This window comes from Danio rerio, chromosome 1, assembly GCF_049306965.1.
Source record: "Danio rerio strain Tuebingen ecotype United States chromosome 1, GRCz12tu, whole genome shotgun sequence".
NCBI lineage: Eukaryota > Metazoa > Chordata > Actinopteri > Cypriniformes > Danionidae > Danio > Danio rerio.
This window is the reverse complement of record NC_133176.1, coordinates 13,098,499-13,120,016: the sequence shown is the minus strand read 5'-3', so window position 1 is coordinate 13,120,016 and position 21,518 is coordinate 13,098,499. Positions and strand designations below refer to the sequence as shown.

General features: G+C 39.3%; 1 protein-coding gene and 1 pseudogene across 1 annotated transcript; both read right to left on the bottom strand.

The window, feature by feature from the left end:
* Positions 1 to 41: 41 nt before the first annotated feature.
* On the bottom strand, positions 42 to 21,413 carry eif3bb (eukaryotic translation initiation factor 3, subunit Bb; annotated as a pseudogene).
* Positions 6,076 to 9,521, bottom strand: LOC141384843 (uncharacterized). Its single transcript, XM_073949389.1, has 2 exons — positions 7,642 to 9,521; positions 6,076 to 7,547 (listed from the first exon to the last, which is right to left on the bottom strand). Exons 1-2 carry the CDS (start codon positions 9,019 to 9,021, stop codon positions 6,168 to 6,170), a joined length of 2,760 nt encoding a protein of 919 aa, XP_073805490.1. The 5' UTR covers positions 9,022 to 9,521; the 3' UTR covers positions 6,076 to 6,167.
* Positions 21,414 to 21,518: the final 105 nt, after the last annotated feature.

The following is a 21,518-nucleotide window of genomic DNA, read 5'->3' as shown; positions in this document are numbered from 1 at the left end:
ACTGTGAAAATGAACATTAAACACAATTCAAATGTGTAATATAAACACTTTTATTTGGTACAATTCAATAGTTTCATTATAGTTTGTGTGGTGGTTTTGTTTACATTTATTTTTGAACAATACAAGCATCAGAATTATTATTCATTCATTCATTTTGCTTCTGCTTAGTCTCTATTCCAGCGGTCACCACAGTGGAATGAACTGCCAACTATTCTGGCATATGTTTTACACAGCAGATGCCTTTCCAACCGCAATCCAGTGGGAAACACTCATTCACACTCATTCATACTCACACTAATACACTGCGGCCAATTAAATTTATTCAATTCACGTACTGCATGTCTTTGGACTTGGGGAAACCGGAGCACCCGGAGGAAACCAACGCCAACATGGGGAGAACATGCAAACGCCACAGTAATGTCAACTGGTCCAGCCAGGACTCAAACCAGCTACCTTCTTGCTGTGAGGCGACAGTGCTAACCACCGAGCCAAGTGCCGCCCATTGTTATTAATATCATTATAAATTAATAATACTAAAAATCATACAAATGTATCGTTTCCCATTTTTTTATCCGTTCATAACTTGTGATACACAAATAACAAAACAATTACATAATTATTAGTAGTATTAATAATAATCTGGTCAACTAATTTCAAAATATGAAGAATTTATTGACTATTTACATTTATAAATGTTTGCTTCTAATACATAACTTTTTTTAAGGAGTACAAGTTATTCATTATTGCACGTTTCCTATCTTACCTGCTGCATTTGTTTTAAAACCATTCACTTGAATAAAATATAATAATTTTATTCAATAATGCAAGACATTAGGAGTTTCAAAATATTAAACCAGAAGACAAACTTTATGCCATTTCCATTTATTATAGAGGAGTAAACATACATTGTCTTGTATATCTGTATGGAGGCTTTAAAACAATGTCAGTTCATGGGAAATTCATGTACAAAAATAACATTAAAAACAAAAAACAAAATAAAATCTCATATCAAATATTTTTTTATGATGCTAGTAAAAGATGTATGCTTGTCATAAATGACAACTGTCTGTTTCAATGCTTGTGTTAAAATTGCCATATAGTTATTTAACTCACAGTAAATGCAGCTTTGAATTGACAATATGCCTCATAATACTGCAGCACATTGGCAATGCCAAGTCAGGGGTGAAGATTTCATGATGTCTAGAATTTTCTATAGAAATACAGTGCATTCGGAAAGTATTCATAGCGCTTCACTTTTTCCACTTTTTTTTGTTACAGCCTTATTCCAAAATGGATTAAATTCATTTACTTCCTCAAAATTCTACACACATTACCCCATTTTGACAATGTGAAAAAAGATTTTATGAAATTGTTGCAAATTTATTAAAAATAAAATAACTGATAAATAGAAGTATTCACAGTCTTTGCTCAATACTTTGTTGATGCACTTTTGGAAGCAATTACAGCCTCAAATCGTTTTAAATATGATGCCACAAGCTTGGCACACCTGTCGTTGTGAAATATTGCCCATTCCTCTTTGCAGTACCTCTCAAGCTCTATCAGGTTGGATGGGAAGCGACAGTGTACAGCCAATTTCAGATCTCTCCAGGGATGTTCAATAGGATTTAGGTCTGGGCTCTGGCTGGGCCACTCAAGGACATTCACCGAGTTGTTGTAAAGCCAATCCATTGATATTTTGGCAGTGTGCTTTGGGTCATTGTCCTGTTAGAAGATGAACCGTTGCCACCAGTCTGACGTCAAGAGCACTCTAAATAGGTTTCTTTTGGAATGTCTCTGTACGTTGCTGCATTCATCTTTCTCTCTATCTTGACCAGTCTTCCAGTTTCTGCTGCAGAAAAACATCCCCACAACATGATGCTGCCACCACCATGCTTCACTGTTGGATGGTATTAGCCTAGAGATGAGTGGTGCCTGGATTTCTGAATAGTATCTGGATGCAGCCTTTATGATGCAAGCTAAGACTGCATCACTCAGCGATGCAATATCAAACACAATGCACTCAAATGGAGCTAGTGACATCACTGTGACGGGTAGGGTTAGGGGTGGGGTTAGGTTAGGTGAGCCCATTGAAAAGCATTGGATGCAGCCCAGATTGCACTGCACCAGGTCTGCAGCCAGACCCCTCTCGGTTTTCTCCAAACGTAACGCCTGGCATTCACTCCAAAGAGTTCAATTTTAGTCTCATCAGACCAGAGAACTTTGTTCCTTATGGTCTGAGAGTCCTTCAGATGCCTTTCGGCAAATTCTAGGCGGGGAGTGGCTTCCGTTTGGTCACTATACTATAAAGGCCTGATTGGTGGATTGCCGCACAGATGGTTAGTTTGTGGTTTGACATGCACTGTCAACCCTGGGACCTTACATAGACAGGTGTGTGCCTTTTCAAATCACAGTAAATCAACTGAATTTACCACAGGTGAGCTCCAATTAAGCTACTGAAACATCTCAAGAAGGATCAGTGGAAACAGAATGTACCTTGGCTCAATTAAGAGCTTCACAGTAAAGGCTGTGAATACTTATGTACATATGATTTTTCCGTTTTTTTTTTTATATATAAATTTGCAACACTTTCTAAAAATTGTCATTATGGGCTATTATGTGTAGAATTTTACACGCTTCGCAGATGCACTGTATGTTAGGGTAAAATGCATAAAGCAAATCGCGGTACAAAAAGAAATTCTTCTCTTGTATCAGAAAGCCATCAGCCATAATAGCCCACAAAACAGCACCACTGTGTTTGAGAAGTTTTCTTTTCTGTGAGCAAAATAATGATTAAAAAACATCATTTTACAAGAAAAAGTCACTTCTCAATACTCTTTTTTTAAATGAATTCTACAAGAAAGTCACTTTTCCGTAATCCTTCCAGTATGTTCTACAAGAAATTGAGTTAAAAGTAGGTTATGACAGACATGAGCTTACTTAAAATTCATATTAGAATCTAACAACATCCCTTCTAAGCAGGAATATACAGTGAATCAGTAAGTGTGTTTGCATGCCTATTTAAACAATTAGTCTTTTAAAGGCTTTAGTCTTACTGTTGGTTTTTGCAAATTTGGATTACCAGCCTTAAAAATGCAATAGCATTTTGACCTTATCCAATATGTTCACAGAATAATCTGACAACAGTTGTATTCAACTTTTTCATGGTTGCTCCAAAAGACAACAGTGACATTATTTTAACCAAAATAACTTCTCTCTACAACTTTAGAAAAGGCTATTGCGACCCCCATTTCATATATTTGATTACGCATTTGTTATTGGGAATATTTGATCAAGCACTTGAGTATTCAAAGACCGTCTGGACTATAGCTGCAAATGTAAACATACTTAATGTGTCTCACTTGAGATGGACCAGTGGCGTTCTTTAGGAGTGTTTTGCATGCAAGTTACTCCAGGTCTCCGAGATTAATGATCTCCTCATTGATGAAAAACTCAATTGTTTCTTCCTCCCAGTCTTCCACATTACTGTCCAGTTCATCTGTGTCCACACCTGATAGAGAAAAATTCAGTGCAACTCGTCAGTTTCTGACTTGAATTAAGGCTTCAGGAAAAGTGCTTTTTGGTTGTTGTCGCTTAAGAGTAAAAATAAGCAAAAAACAAGTGTTAAGAGAGGGGCATTTAGATGAATATGTGAATATGTGCTGTACGATTATATGTCAACAACAAAATAAACACATTTAGCCATCAAAATATTGTTTAAGCATCGACAAGACAATATGTTTATTCCAAGCGTGTTTAAAGGGATAGTTCACCCAAAAAATTTCCTTACAATTTCCTCACACTCAAAAGTGGTTCTAACCTTTTATGAATTACCTTCTTCTAGTTGATCACAAAAAAGCAATCATTAGCCCCTTTCACACAGTGATAGCGGTAAATATCCGGAAAATTTCCGGAACGACTTTACCGGTATTTTCAAAAAAGCGCTGTTCACACAGGCGAGGACGTTACGGAATTTTTCCAGAAAAGACCGTTCACACAAAATACCGGTAAATTCTGACATCATTCACCACAAATGAGCTTAAACGGATGCGCTTGTATTTGTTAACATTTGACTACATTACAAACTCTGTGGATGATCAGTATTGTGAACAACTTCGATGAAAACATATGGAGGATCACTTTCGCATGTAGAGATGTACATATTATGTGCGTGTGCTGGCGCTCACAGGCTGTTTCACAGGCACACGCAAAGCTTGAAGGTAAACAAACAGCGGCTTATCATAAGCATCTTATCGATGATTATTTACACAGTTGGCATTAAGAAGAACATATAAACGTGATCTGACTAACTTCTAGCAGCTAAACGCGTCTGGGAAAATATTCAAAGGCTCTTAATCTCACAAACCGTGCGGACGTAAATGCGTCTGACTGTTCTGATAGGCTAAAGCAGATGTCTCACGTCAGCACGTTCTAGACGTGCACGCGCTTTTTCCGGCAATCTTCTTTCTGCATTCACACAGCGCAGCATTCCGCAAAAAATTGCCGGTAATTTTCCGGAAAGGTCTGTATGTGTGAAAGGGGCTAATTCATATTATAGAACTACTACAGAAATCAACATCTGTTTTTTCCAACATTCTTCAGAATATCCTCCTGTGTTCAATAGAACAAAGAAACTCAAACAGGATTGGAACAAGTGAAGGATGAACAAATGACAGAATTTTTTTTTGGGTGAACTGTCCCTTTAATGCTTTCAGGCAATATAAATGATAACGTAAAAAGGTTTATCAAAGATTTTTCATTCATTTTCTTTTCGGCTTAGTCCCTATATTAATCTGGGGTTGCCACAGCAGAATGAACTGCCAACTTATCCAGCATTTGTTTTACACAGCTGATGCCCTTCCAGCTGCAACCCAACGCTGGGAAACACCCACAAACACTTGCATTCACACACACACACACACACACACACACACACAAAACAAACATTTGATATGTTTTTAGTACACAAGCTCTGCAATTTGGCACTGAAGTCACTCAAGTGTTTCTCACCTCCTCTGAGTTGAAGGCGCAGCTCCCTCTGCTGGCTGTAAAGCTGAATTGCACTGTCTTTGTACCTTCTGTACTCTTCCATCATCAGACGACGTTTGTCCACTAACTCCTGCATCAGATATATTGCAGAAAATAATTAATAAACAGACAATTGACTGCTTCTGAATCTCTTCAAAACCTTTCTTAAATCTCAAAAACCTATTGCTTAAATCAAGGAAAGCAACTGCTGACCTTGGAAGCTTTGGACTGGCTCAGTCTGTCCTTTTGCTCGAAGATTTTTGAATACTTCTTGAGGTCCTTCTTAATTGCCTGTTAAAATATGGAAAACCTCAAAGGGTTATTGTCAGAGGAAGGCACTTATGCTTAGTTTAGAGTACACAATATATGACAAAAATCTCCATACAAGCAAGACAAGCTATCTTATATCTTAAGCTACATCAGGGCTGGGTGATATGGCAAAAATGCAATCTCGATGATTATTTCGATATAAATGGTTAATGTTTACAGATTTAATAGAGTACCCCAACAATGACTGAAGCCACAAAAAATAGAGGTTCATTGAATGGCATAACATATTTTCGGCTGATAAATTTTCAGTGGCTGAAAATTTGCTTCATCTCAAATATCAACACACTTTTACTGTCACGCCGGGGAGTAACACCACAACAGAAGGTAGGATCCAATATGCAGGTTTATTCACAGTCAGGCAAGCAGTGGTCCATACGGGAGCAAACAGGTATGTGAGGACAATCCAGAATCGTAGTCAGTTTAACAATCAAAAGGTCGAAAGGCAGGCGGCAGACAAGGATAACTAAATAAACTAGGCTAGGTTCAAAACAGGAAAACAAGACAAGGAAAACGCGTTGTAATGCTACTATACAGTGAACAAGACTCGGCAAACTGAAGGGGTGAATGTGTGGCTTAAATAGTGTGTGTTAATCAGTCTCTGAAAGTCCTCAGGTGTGCAAATGTAATCAAGCTGGATGAGTGAGCAGGTGTGAGTGTCTAGGAGAAGTGCATGTATGCATATGTAGTCCAGAAGAAGGCAGATATGTAGTTTTATGAGTGAGTGTTTACCAGCGACATCTGGTGGTTGTTCGCTGGTGAACATGACAGAGCCCCCCCTCTAAGGAGTGGCTTCCAGACACTCCTAATACTGTTCAGGCGGGAGGTGGAGCGGAGGCGGAACTGGGGGAGGGATGGAGGGCCAGGACCATGCAGCGGGGGCGTACCTGGAGCGTGGAGCAGCGGAGGGCCTGGAGCGTGGAGCAGCGGAGGGCCTGGAGCGTGGAGCAGCGGAGGGCCTGGAGCGTGGAGCAGCGGAGGGCCTGGAGCGTGGAGCAGCGGAGGGCCTGGAGCGTGGAGCAGCGGAGGGCCTGGAGCGTGGAGCAGCGGAGGGCCTGGAGCGTGGAGCAGCGGAGGGCCTGGAGCGTGGAGCAGCGGAGGGCCTGGAGCGTGGAGCAGCGGAGGGCCTGGAGCGTGGAGCTGCGGAGGGCCTGGAGCGTGGAGCTGCGGAGGGCCTGGAGCGTGGAGCTGCGGAGGGCCTGGAGCGTGGAGCTGCGGAGGGCCTGGAGCGTGGAGCTGCGGAGGGCCTGGAGCGTGGAGCTGCGGAGGGCCTGGAGCGTGGAGCTGCGGAGGGCCTGGAGCGTGGAGCTGCGGAGGGCCTGGAGCGTGGAGCTGCGGAGGGCCTGGAGCGTGGAGCTGCGGAGGGCCTGGAGCGTGGAGCTGCGGAGGGCCTGGAGCGTGGAGCTGCGGAGGGCCTGGAGCGTGGAGCTGCGGAGGGCCTGGAGCGTGGAGCTGCGGAGGGCCTGGAGCGTGGAGCTGCGGAGGGCCTGGAGCGTGGAGCTGCGGAGGGCCTGGAGCGTGGAGCTGCAGAGGGCCTGGAGCGTGGAGCTGCAGAGGGCCTGGAGCGTGGAGCTGCGGAGGCTCTGGATCATGAGGCTGCAACCATTGCGGAAGTTCAGCAGGCGGCGGTGGCCATTCAGGAGGTTCAGGCGGCGGCCATTCAGGAAGCTCAGGCGGCGGCGGCCATTGAGGAAGCTCAGGCGGCGGCCATTCAGGAGGCGGCGGCCATACAGGAGGCGGCGGCCATTCAGGAGGCGGCGGCCATTCAGGAGGCGGCGGCCATTCAGGAAGCGGCGGCCATTCAGGGAGCTCAGGAGGCGGCGGCCATTCAGGGAGCTCAGGAGGCGGCGGCCATTCAGGGAGCTCAGGAGGCGGCGGCCATTCAGGGAGCTCAGGAGGCGGCGGCCATTCAGGGAGCTCAGGAGGCGGCGGCCATTCAGGGAGCTCAGGAGGCGGCGGCCATTCAGGGAGCTCAGGAGGCGGCGGCCATTCAGGGAGCTCAGGAGGCGGCGGCCATTCAGGAAGCTCAGGAGGCGGCGGCCATTCAGGAAGCTCAGGAGGCGGCGGCCATTCAGGGAGCTCAGGAGGCGGCGGCCATTCAGGAGGTTCAGGTGGCAGCAGCTCTGGAGGGTCTGGCAGCTCTGGAGGGTCTGGCAGCTCTGGAGGGTCTGGCAGCTCTGGAGGGTCTGGCAGCTCTGGAGGGTCTGGCAGCTCTGGAGGGTCTGGCAGCTCTGGAGGGTCTGGCAGCTCTGGAGGGTCTGGCAGCACTGGAGGTGGCGGTGGCAGCACTGGATGGTCTGGCAGCACTGGAGGGTCTGGCAGCACTGGAGGGTCTGGCAGCACTGGAGGGTCTGGCAGCACTGGAGGGTCTGGCAGCACTGGAGGGTCTGGCAGCACTGGAGGGTCTGGCAGCACTGGAGGGTCTGGCAGCACTGGAGGGTCTGGCAGCACTGGAGGGTCTGGCAGCACTGGAGGGTCTGGCAGCACTGGAGGGTCTGGCAGCACTGGAGGTGGCAGTGGCAGCTCTGGAGGTGGCAGTGGCAGCTCTGGCAGTGACAGCTCTGGTGGTGGCATCAGCTCTTGTAACTCAGGTGGTGGTGGCCATTCTGGTGGCTCAGGTGATGGTATTTCAGGAACTGAAACAGGAACTATGGCAGGAACGGACAAGGAACAGGAAACCATCTTGTGAGCAGGTGGCAGATTGGCGCTTACCACATTGTGAGCTGGAGGGCTGGTTGTGACCACATTGTGAGCTGGAGGACTGGAGTCGGCCATCTTGTGAGCTGGAGGACTGGAGTCTGCCATCTTGTGAGCTGGAGGACTGGAGTCGGCCATCTTGTGAGCTGGAGGACTGGAGTCGGCCATCTTGTGAGCTGGAGGACTGGAGTCGGCCATCTTGTGAGCTGGAGGACTGGAGTCGGCCATCTTGTGAGCTGGAGGACTGGAGTCGGCCATCTTGTGAGCTGGAGGACTGGAGTCGGCCATCTTGTGAGCTGGAGGACTGGAGTCGGCCATCTTGTGAGCTGGAGGACTGGAGTCGGCCATCTTGTGAGCTGGAGGACTGGAGTCGGCCATCTTGTGAGCTGGAGGACTGGAGTCGGCCATCTTGTGAGCTGGAGGACTGGAGTCGGCCATCTTGTGAGCTGGAGGACTGGAGTCGGCCATCTTGTGAGCTGGAGGACTGGAGTCGGCCATCTTGTGAGCTGGAGGACTGGAGTCGGCCATCTTGTGAGCTGGAGGACTGGAGTCGGCCATCTTGTGAGCTGGAGGACTGGAGTCGGCCATCTTGTGAGCTGGAGGACTGGAGTCGGCCATCTTGTGAGCTGGGAGTGTGGTGATGGAATGAGCAGCAAGCCCCGTTGCCAGCGGGTCTTGCTGTCCTTTGCCCCCCCCCAAAAAATATTTAGGGGTGTCCTCCACCTCTCCTACAGTGAAGGGGGACCCACTCATTTGAAGTGCAAGATCAATATAACCTTCTAGAGTCCCGTGGGGGTCATGCAAAGGCATTGTGGAATATAGGGGCTCAGAAAGTCCTCCACGAAAGAAAATCATTAGGCATAAGTCATCCAAAGATGTTAAATGGGCTACCTGGATGAAGTCCTCCACGTATTCCTCTATAGACCGGGCTTCCTGATGAAGACACATGATCTTGATACCCGCTGGATCCATTGTGTGTGGCCGAGTCTTCTGTCACGCCGGGGAGTAACACCACAACAGAAGGTAGGATCCAATATGCAGGTTTATTCACAGTCAGGCAAGCAGTGGTCCATACGGGAGCAAACAGGTATGTGAGGACAATCCAGAATCGTAGTCAGTTTAACAATCAAAAGGTCGAAAGGCAGGCGGCAGACAAGGATAACTAAATAAACTAGGCTAGGTTCAAAACAGGAAAACAAGACAAGGAAAACGCGTTGTAATGCTACTATACAGTGAACAAGACTCGGCAAACTGAAGGGGTGAATGTGTGGCTTAAATAGTGTGTGTTAATCAGTCTCTGAAAGTCCTCAGGTGTGCAAATGTAATCAAGCTGGATGAGTGAGCAGGTGTGAGTGTCTAGGAGAAGTGCATGTATGCATATGTAGTCCAGAAGAAGGCAGATATGTAGTTTTATGAGTGAGTGTTTACCAGCGACATCTGGTGGTTGTTCGCTGGTGAACATGACATTTACATCCCATTGTTGCACATTTCTGCTGTATGATTGGCTTTTAGATCAGTATAGAGTCAAAAAGCTTTTCATTGTCAGAAATTGTTTTGCGATATAATATTGTTTATGGGCTCAGCCCTAAAATATTTATAACAATATAGTACCTTTTCAGAAAATTCAATTAATAAATAGTTGGAAAGGAAAATTTATTTATTTAGTTTCTACATTTTAAAGTAATTTAAAGTCAAATTTATATACTTATATATATATATATATTTATGAATTTTTATATACACTATACAGCTTAAAGTGACATTTAAAGGCTTAACTAGGTTAATTAGGTTGACTAGGCAGGTTGGGGGATTAAGGCAAGTTCTTGTATAACGATGGTTTGTTCTGTAGACTATCAAAAAAAAAAAAAAAAAAAAAATATATATATATATATATATATATATATATATATATATATATATATATATATAGTTTAAAGGGGCTAATAATTTTGTCCTTAAAATTGTTTTAAAAAAAATTAAAACCAGCTTTTATTCTAGCCGAAATAAAACAAATAAGACTTTCTCCAGAAGAAAAAATATTATCAGACATACATTGAAGATTTCCTTGCTCTGTTAAACATCATTTGGGAAATATTAAAAAAATATATATTTAAAAAATCAAAGAGGGTCTAATAAATCTGACTTGAACTGTAGCATCATATTTGTCACTTTATTTAGATCTTCAGGGCAAATGTTTAATTAAGAATATAGAAAATATATAAAATAAATATTAATAAAATATAAAACACTATACAAAAACTAATGATTACAAGCAAAGAAAAAAAAATCGCTAAATAAATTGGAAAATGAACACATTGTAGAATAAAGGAATAAAACCATACAAAACCATGATATTACTAATGCGAACAGTATTAAACGCTGTCACCTTTATTTGCTCTTGACTGAGTAAAGTAGGAGGGCGTGGTCTCCATAGCAATTGGCAGAATCTATCTTTGTTGTTCTTTTGCAGAAGACGACCCTGGAATGTCCAAAGCCAGTATGCGTTGTCCACCTGTGTGTGTAGAATGAAAGCACATATATAGTAGTTAACATGAAACATTAGGAGTGTTAGATTATCAAATTACTTAAAGTAAAAAAAAAAAATGTTTACTTTCTTACCGACATGACATTAAATGTCAGATTACCTTGTGGCTCCACCAGGAAACAGAAGTCACCACATATCTGCCTGTAGGGTCCCATTCTACATCAGAGGCCATGTAATGCTCTGCGATGTACATAATGGTACAATCTGACGTGTCCACAAATGCAAGAGCACCATTCATACTGCACAGAAGAAGAAAAACAGCATCCATACGAGCCACGCTATTAAAATTCAATAAAAACTTTTGTCCCCAAATCTTCTAAACTGGCACTGCAAAAATTGGTTGCAGTTAAATTGATAAAAGGTGGCAGTAGAAACATGTAACTAAACATATCTATTTCAAATAAACGGAATTTGAAATGTTTTATTTAGTACATTATATTATAATATAATATAATATAATATAATATAATATAATATAATATGATATAATATAATATAATATAATATAATATAATATAATATAATATAATATAATATAATATAATAAATATAATATAATATAATATAATAAATATAATAAATATAATAAATATAATAAATATAATAAATATAATAATATAATATAATATAATATAATATAATATAATATAATATAATATAATATAATATAATATAATATAATATAATATAATATTATACACTCACCCGCCACTTCATTAGGTACACCTGTTCAACTGCTCATTAGAGAATGGCCAGACTGGTTCCAGCTGATACAAAGGCAACAGTAACTCAAATAACTACTTGTTACAACCGAGGTGTGCAGAAGAGCATTTCTGAATGCACGACATGTGCAACCTTGAGGTGGATGGGCTACAGCAGCAGAAGACCACACCGGGTGCCACTCCTGTCAGCTAAGAACAGGAAACTGAGGCTACATTAGCACAGGCTCACAAGAATTGGACAATAGAAGTTTGTAAAAACGTTGTGTGGTCTGATGAGTCTCGATTTCTGCTGCGACATTCAGATGGTAGGGTCAGATTTTGGCGTCAACAACATGAAAGTATGAATCCATCCTGCCTTGTATCAACAGTTCAGGCTGGTGGTGGTAGTGAGAAGTGGGGGATATTTTCTTGGCACACTTTGGGCCCATTAGTACCAATTGAGCATGTCAACACCACAACCTACCTGAGTATTGTTGCTGACCATGTCCATCCCTTTATGACCACAGTGTACCCATCTTCTGATGGCTACTTCCAGCAGGATAACGCTCCATGTCATAAAGCTTGAATCATCTCAGACTGGTTTCTTGAATATGACAATGAGTTCACTGTACTCAAATGGCCTCCACAGTCACCAGAACTCAATCCAACAGAGCACCTTTGGGATGTGGTGGGAGATACGCATGATGGATGCGCAGCTGACAAATCTGCAGCAACTGCGTGATGCTATCATGTCAATATAGACCAAAATCTCTGAGGAATAATTCCAGTACCTTGTTGAATCAAACAAAAAGGGGGTCCTACCTGGTACTAGTAAGGTGTAGCTAATAAAGTGGCCGGTGAATTGTATAGTATAATATAATATAATACAATATATATTCTTACCTTCGCAGACCTGCCAGTACCATGAACTGCCCCTGTGGACTCCAAAAAATACTGTTGGCCTGCTGCTTATCAAACATCTCTGGAAAACCACACAGTAGTAAAAAAAATAATAAATAAATCATCATCATGATAGTTATTTACATGGAAGAACCAAAATAAAAAACTGATAATTTAGGATACACTGTCTAAAAATGACTTTGTAACTTTTTTTTTTACAAATAATATTCATGAATTTCACCAAACATTGAAACATTGATTTTGTAATGTTAGTTTCAATCAAAACAAAGCAAAATAAGCACATTTCAAGACAGATTTATTTAAATACAATCAAATTCAATGAAGGCATCAAAGGTTAAGTAAAAATATAATGATCTTTCAAAACTATTTTAGCCTAAAACCAAATGTTCAGTTTCTATAGTTTCATACAAATAAATGCATATTTATAGTATTATTATTATCAGTATTTTGTATACTGCATGCATTATACATACACAGTACATATATAATATAAATAGTTTTGTATTTGATGAATGAAAGCACTTACTGATGAGCTCAATCTTTCCGTTGCTCTTGACGTGATAAAATGAGGCATTTATTCTGGGTGATTCTCCATGTAATACCGCAAACCTACTGCCATTGGGCTCCCAGGCAAATGCAATGATGCTCTCTAATAAAGATCAGATGTTCTCTTTAGACACCTCAGACGAAACACAATGATGTGCTTAGCTCACTATGCTCTTTAAAATAATCTGATTACCTTTCATTTCCACCACATCTACAGGAACCTGCTTTTCTCTCATGCGGAAAATCTCAAAGTTAGTGACAACACCCTATTGAAGAACAGAAAACAAAACAGAACAAAATATGACAAAATACAATAAGAAAATTTAAATGATTGAATTATGTTATACAAACAAACAAACAAACAAACACACACAAACACACCTGTGTTCCTCTGGGCGTTCGGTCCACTTTCACACACAAGTAATCGCCCTGCCGCTGCCAGTGAAGTTTACAGTCCACCACATTAAACAAATTCCTCACCCGAATCTCTGAACGGGAAGGGAAATGCATGAGTGTAACCCTGGCTGGAATGTCCTTGTCTTCTGGGACCCAAAAGGCAATGATGTTGTCGCCCGGTGACCAAGAGAAATCTCTGTCAGGAAGTGAACAGTAAATTTAGAGTTACAGTTAACATTTAATCAATCAATCAACTAATTAACCAATCAATCAATCAATCAAACAATCAGTCTGTCCGTCCTTACATCCATCCATCCATCCAATTATTTATCCATCCATCCATCCATCTTTCTGTCCATTTATCTATCAATCTGTCAATCCATCAGTCCAATCCATCCCTACATTTACCGAACTATCCGTCTTTCCGACCATCCATCCATCCATCCATCCATCCATCCATCCATCCATCCATCCATCCATCTTTCTGTCTGTTTATCTATCAATCTAGCATTCTATCAGTCCATCTATCCACCCGCCCATCCATCCATCCATTTACCAGTCTATCTGTCTTTTCATACATCTATCTATCCATTCATCAATCCATCCATCTTTCTGTCTGTTTATCTATCAATCTGTCATTCCATCAGTCCAATCAATCCATCCATCCATTTACCGGTCCATCCATCCATCCATCCATCCATCCATCCATCCATCCATCCATCCATCCATCCATCCATCTTTCTGTCTGTTAATCTATCAATCTGTGATTCCATCAGTCCATCCATTCAACCCCCAATCCATCCATCCATTTACCAGTCTATCTGTCTTTCCATACATCCATCTATCCTTCTGTCCATCTGTCATTCTATGTATTTACCTGTCTGTCTGTTTATCTATCTATTTGTCATTGCATCCTTCCGTCAGTCCATCCATCTGTGTGTTTATTATTCAATCCATCCATCCATTCATCCATCCATCCATCCATCCCTCCATTTCAGTACTACTACAGTAAAACGGGTATATATTTTACCATTAATTTCTTTCTATTATACAGTTCTGCACATAATTGTAAAGACTTACTTTATTCCACTTATTTTCAAGCTCTTCTTATCAAGCAGTCCCATTGACTGCAAGAAACAAACAAAAACATTTCATGTAAAATGGAAGCACGGGAACACTACGGCATATTGTTTTTGAAGAATTAAGTCTTACCGGGGTTTCATAGATGCTCAGAGTGTCTTGAGTCATTCTGGCAAAGAACTTCCCATCTTGACTCCACCTGAGAGAAGCAATTCACTCATTCTTACAGAGAGCAGCAGTTAAAACTCCACTCATTTTCTCCAATACGAAAAAAGATTATTATCTTTTTAATGATAACTGTTATGAGCTCAGAGGTTCTTAATTCATAGTATGTTTTTGTTAAACCCATCTGCTCACATTATCACACCTTGTTTGATTCTTGAACTTTTAAAAGAAGAAGCAAAAAAAGGGCCTAAATTTAGGATGCGTCACATAAAATCACAGTGAGTAAAACACCTCAATGGAGATCTTTAGCCCTGCTTATTCCAATTAAACACTAAAAATACGTAATTGAGTCATTCTGGATGCCCAGTGTAGGCAAGTACTGCAACCCTAACCTTACACACCTGAACAAGACAATCAAGGTCTGAGTATTACTAGGCTGTTAGGCTGTCTCCGAAATTGCCCCTAGAACTTTAAACAGTGCATAATACGACAGAGCAGCCATTTCTAGCAGTGAAAGTTTAAAAAAAAAAAAATTTATTTAATTAAAGGAACAATTGATTACATGACATCTAAATACTTTTATTACTAATAAACAGCACTCTAAGTGTTATAAAACTGTCACACGGTCTGACAGAGAAGTTTACTGTAATATCTAATCTGTCTGAGGGATTTATCAAACTGCAAAGCACAAACAAAACGGCATTTCTTCAAGTGCACTGAGTGCTCAAATTCCTTTATTCGTTTTATTCACACATTTAAGTGGACTATATTAGTGGACTAATGTAGGGAAATAGTGAATGAGGGTATACTGTAGGGGGCAGATGAGTTTTATATTCCAAGGCTGGATCAAAACTCTGCAGGACTGTGGATCTCCATGACTGAACTTGACTACCACCCCTATATGCTCACAAAATACTTGAATATTAGTAACATATGCGTATTTTGCAGTAAACGTGAAATATATTGTTTATATTAATGCGGACTACAACTTTAAAAGTGTATGGATGTGGGACTAATGGACTCTGAATTAGGGCTTTGCGATATGACACTATATACAGTAGTATATCTTTTGGACAACTTAAGTTTTCTAAAATTATTATAACTTAAATTATTCTACATTAAAGTTACAAATGTTGTACATTTTTGTGCCTGAAGTACTTTAAACTCTCTTAAAATTTCTTTAAAACACATGCAAATGAAAAAGTTTCACTCTGTTATGGTTTTAATTTGCAGTATTCTCAATTGTTGTGATCAACTATAATCCATAAAAATAAAAGAAAACTATTGTACATAAATGCATCCAAAATAATAATAATATCACTTACTTAAAAATAGGCCAGTGTGCCGAACTCTCACAGTGAAAGCCTCGTTTCTTCTGTCCGGTCAGGATGTCCCAGATGATGATGGCTTGAGGGTCTTCTTTAGTGTCCATCAGTGGGCTGAATGTCACCACATACCTGCCAGATATTTTGAATCCGTTGTTCTCATCCGTAACTCAGAAATAGCAGCTCTTGCATTCTCTCAGAGCTTTACCTTTCGCATGGGGAGAAGTCGATGAGAGAGACGCCCTGATGGCTGAACCGCTGGATCTGCTTAAACTTCTCTCCACCCCACAGTGCAATTCCCCTTTGGTGAAAGGTGAGAGGTGGTCTCCTTTGGGAGACCAGCGGACATAAGTCTCTGTCCAGCGCTGTAGAAAGATTAAAAAAAAAGAAGGTTTGATTGCATTTGGTTTGACATGACCAGATCACACCAGAAGATGGTAATTGATACTGTAATTTAATCATTGTGGATGTTAATTATTTAGTTTGTGAAAATGTAGATAAATGTGTCTAGATAAAGAACAGTTCATCCAAATATTTAAAATGTCATTTGATTTAATAAGTTAATCAGGTTTATATACGTAAAATATAATCAAGTTATAAATAATATATATATTGTCCCACAGGAATCAGAACATTTAAATCTGATTTATTTTAATACTGAAAGATTCAGACATTGCAAACTCAAGAATGTATTATTGCACTAAATAACCTCACAGTGTGACACATGAAAAGAGAAAAACTACTTAGAAAGGAAAAAAGAACCGCTACAATAATTTACTTTTTGCACTTAAAAAAAAAAAAGTGGCGCTCAAAATCCCCAAAGTTGCTGATTTTTAGCAGCTCCATCAAGGGTTGCATGGAGAATGTCCTGTTATAGCCAGGAAAGCAAATGTTGTCAGGGCTTAGAGAAAATTGCTTTGTTACTTTAGTCCCACGTTACTTTTGTCCCCGCTCTCCCCTATCAAAGGATGGTCCTATGTGACAATTGTTTCAGGGATATATGCTTGGGCTTGGTGAATAACAAACCCAAATTATTATTTATGAACATCCTGATTGTGTAAGCATTTGATTTTAAGCATGATTCATTATTCATGACACATATAGCACACGGTTTACTCTGGCTCACCCACAGTAAGACACAAAATGAACAAAGCATGATACAGTGCCTTGCTGAATAATTTTATTTGTTGATTTTTATACATTTTTCTAGCTATCTCAACTATAATTCAAACTGAGTAAAATATTAAGCTAAACCATGTATAACTTAAAAAATGTTGAACCTTGATTAACTTATTAAAAAAAACATTTTTGTCATATAATATTTTACAGTGTAGAAATGGTGCACATATTAATATATTGATAATAATGATGTACAATATATTAGTGGACATATTGTAATCGGCTGATGAATGAATTTAAATATTATCACTATCAGTTGATAAGAAAATAAATGTACATCAATTTATGGACAGTAAATGTTGTATTGTTTCCACATAATGTAAATACACAATGTTTTTCCGTCTTTTCCGAGTTTGGAAAAGATGAAGATGTTTCCTTGCTGTTTTCTTCAGTTAATTTTTTTAAATAAAATAATTTTAAAATGAAATATTTTACATTTTTTTTTTTCTATTTAGGCTCAGACATATATACATAAAGATTTATTTTTATCAGACTATATGTCATTTGTCTGCTTCCAAATGTAAAGACTTTTTGATATTTTACAAAATTTCCAAATCAGTGCATTCACTGCCATTATATGGACACATGCACACACATTTTTTTTGGCATGAGAAAAAAGAAGGTTACCACATTTGTAAAATGTAAATTATGAATAATTTTTAACACTTTAAGAAATGTCTTAGGAGCAGATAGTAAATACTTTTTGATTGAAAGAAAACTAAATTTCCCTATATTTTGCTCAATCCAAATAGAACTATGAAAACCAAAAACGAAAAAACATAAGCTAAAACAAAATTAATAGTAAATTTAAAATATGAATAAATACTGAAATAGCATAAAATAAATGCTTATATAATACTGAAGCAAAACTCTAACACTAAAATAACACTGAAGCAAATCCGTTTACAAGTAAATGTGCTCACAGCTCTCTCTTCCACCAGTATCGGCTCCTTTGGGTCATTCGAGAATATGGCGGTTCGCTCTCCCGACTCATAGATTACACTGTATTGATCACGACAGTCTGGATCCTCAAGCCAGTGCCTCATGTTGCCCTGCAGTTAACAGAGAAGGGAAATGAAATGATGTAATGCCAAGACATAAATAGCTTCTCATTTGAAACAAACAGATACCAAGCCATAAACCCATATTTCAATAGTTTAAAATATCCTGATGTGTTTTAACTAGGTTTTTTAAGTATTCATAAATTGTTATCAAAATAAAGAAATACAGATGCAAAACTACATACAAAGTCTTTAAATGGCTGTTTTTCAGGGGTTTCCCACAGATCACTGATGTTCATGTACCTGAAACACACAGATACATGATTCATGAATATCTGTATAGGAAATCATTCTTATTTTTTAAAGCTGACAAAAGAGTTGGCCTCACTTTAAATCAAATAGCCTTAACTACTACATATATATATATATATATATATATATATATATATATATATATATATATATATATATATATATTTGTTCATGCTGTATTGCACAATTCTTCTGGTGCTATTGAGGTGGGATAAAGGTAAAGATGGGGACAGGTTTGATGATAGGGACATGTTTAACGGTGGATTAAAGTCTGCATTAAAGTTTTTTTTTGTCGTACTGTGACAGCTTCTAAAGAAATTAAATATTAAATGAGAAAACAGTGGGCATGGCTTTTTGATTTCTACTGCAAGCTGAGTGCATGTAGTAAAGTTGGCATTTATCTCAGAAAGATTAAGAAAAGGGTTTCAGAAGAGTTATTACAATGTAACAAGACTCCTCCTCCTCACCATTGCCGTTTGTTGTCAAAAGTTGGAGGGGTGTGGTTATGTATGTTTCCCACACCCAATAGCTCAGATAGATTGTAATCTGAGAATTTAACTCAAAACAAGCAGAAAGTGCTTTTTAGATTTTAATTTAGGATTACGGGGGCAAAATATTTTTTTCCTTAATTAGATGCGCAGATTAATTTATTTAATTAATTAATTAAGGCCACATAAGATAAAGTCAGGGCAAAGAGTCATAAACCAATCATAACCATTATATTCTGCTTTCAAATATATAAACCTACTCAAAACATACTTGTCAAAATCTGTGAAGAGGTTGACTCTGAATGTGTGCTGTTTGTCCAGCTTGTAACCGTCTGCACTCTTCACCGCTTCCAGAGCCTGGTTAGGGGAAGCATACTCCAGAAAGATGTACCTGAGAACAAAAACACGGCTGCTGTTTCACATCTGATACCACATTATGGTCATATTTTATGGTTTTATCTGCTAAATCTTTACATTTGAAAGTCATTGATTTACCCTTTGGTGGTCCCAGCTGCTTCAGGATAAAATTCGTTTGTGATTTTTCCGAATTTGGAGAAGATTTTATGGATCACATTTTTTAGTTTTTCCAGTCTTTCAGGGCCCACCTGAGGAACGTTGTCCACCACGACCACCGAATCAATGCCATCAGCCTCCAGAGGTCTGTCTCTCAAAACATCCTCCAACAATTCTGCGTAAAAGCACACAGATAATGTATTCAGGGTTCATACGGTACTGGAAAATCTGGAAAAGTCATGGAATATTGACAAAGCATTTTCCAGGCCTGGAAAAGTTTTGGAAAAACAAATAAACCCAAATTGTTTTGAAAAAGTCATGAAAAGTTGTTTAACAAATATCTGTGTACTTGAATATATTTGAGATAATAATATTGGGTAAATTTTTAATACAAATGCGCTGGCTGTCTTTTCACAACTTTCTTTCATTCGCTTTCATCGTAACTAAAGAAACATTTTGAGTGTCGTGTCAAGAAACAATCTTAAATAACTACAGAGGTAAGATACTGTGGGTGCTAAAGGCTCATTAATAATACAATATACTATCATTTATAACACAAGCCAACATTTCTTAAATAGCTTCACACGGACAGCAAGATACTTTCTAAAAACTATTTTGCAGATGTAAAACTAAATAGAAACTACACAGAGTGTCACATATTTGTTGATATGCTGTAATAAATCTGAACATACACTGTGTTTCTTGTTTACCACGTGAACATTGACATTACATAAAACATCATGAATATTTACCTCAAAGTTTTGGAAAAGTCATGGAAAAGTTCTGAAATTTTAGTAGTAAAAATGTGAAAAAAAATTTGGAAACTATTGGAAATGACTATTAAGGTTAGGGCTGCACAATACATGGTTTCAGCATCAATTTTGCAATGTGCACTTCTGCAGTAGTCACATCGCCGGATCTGCAATGTCAAGTTATGATTATATTTGACCAGGAGAAACACATGAAAATTGAGTAGTTATTGCAGAGTTAAACTAAAATGAATGAATGACAATTTTACCCTTTGCAATTTTAATTATGAATAATGTTATTGAATAATTTTTGCAATGTTATTTCATTTGATTACTCAAATTCTGTACCTAAATACTGTTTGACTGCCCTGAAAACCATAAAACACTATTTATATATTAAACATATTTTGGTGTATAAACAGGTTCTTCAGCAAATCTTCAGCAAATCAATGTAAAGAGGTATCATCCTCATTTCTCCCCCTAGAAAACATAATGAAACAAAACAGATTATAATGAACGCGGGAAAAGTACCGAACGAGCATGCACGTGTTTCTCTGATGATGTCAAATTTATAGATACATCTATCCATGTTTATTCAATGCATTGCGCAAACATATTTATTGCATTGTAATATGTCTGAAACATTGGCATTGCAGTGTGAGCCGGTAAATTATGAACAACAGTTGAAGTGATGCTGCGGTGCCATCATTCACCGCAGCATCTTTACCTTCATCCTCGACATCATCCTCAAAATCCTCCGCGTCGCTGAACGGAGGCTCCTCTTCTTCAAATTCAGATTCAGCCGCCATATTTACCGTGTCCTGCATCTCACGGACTAGGTTTGTAGAGTGTGAGTTTTGTATGTTTGCTTTATTCTTAGACAATTACTAGTATAAATGTGTCAGATAACGTTTGCTGCCTCCAGACTGCGCACAGTTATGAACTCAAAAGCGTCCGCTGTCATGCAATGCAAGTGAAGAAGTTGTTGCTAAAAGGGATACAGCTGCGACTGGAAGTTAATTATTTATATTATTTATTAAATTGTCGACGAATGTGTTTTATTAACGTCTACCCCTCACAGTAATGTAAAAACAACCATTATACCAAGTATTATTTAATTACCCATTGAATTGTATTTATATAATGTCTACCCCAACCCCAAAAACTCTCATAGCAATGTAAAATAATAATTACACCGAGTATTATTCATATTATTTATTAAACTACACATTAAAATGTATTTTATCAACGTCTACCCCAACCCTAAACCTAAACCTTAAGGTTTAGGGTTGGGGTAGACGTTGATAAAATACCCTCACAGTAAAAACAGTAACTTAATAATACCGAATAATGTTTATTTTATTTAGTAAATGACTCATTAAATCGTATTTTAATAACGTCTAACCCCTTCCCCAACCGTAAACCCAACCCTCACAGTAACGTAAAGTATTAATTACGTGAGTATCCGCAGCTGTATCCCTTCTAGACACTTCTAACGAGTGATAGTTGGTTACGCTACTCGAGAACATTAAAGTGCGCTGGATTTGC

Excerpts from the sequence above, each read along its gene's own strand:
- LOC141384843 (XM_073949389.1), bottom strand. The coding sequence starts at position 9,021 with ATGGATCCAGCGGGTATCAAGATCATGTGTCTTCATCAGGAAGCCCGG. Across the intron at positions 7,548-7,641 it reads CAGTGCTGCCAGACCATCCA|AGCTGCCAGACCCTCCAGAG; the intron begins GTGCTGCCACCG and ends CAGACCCTCCAG.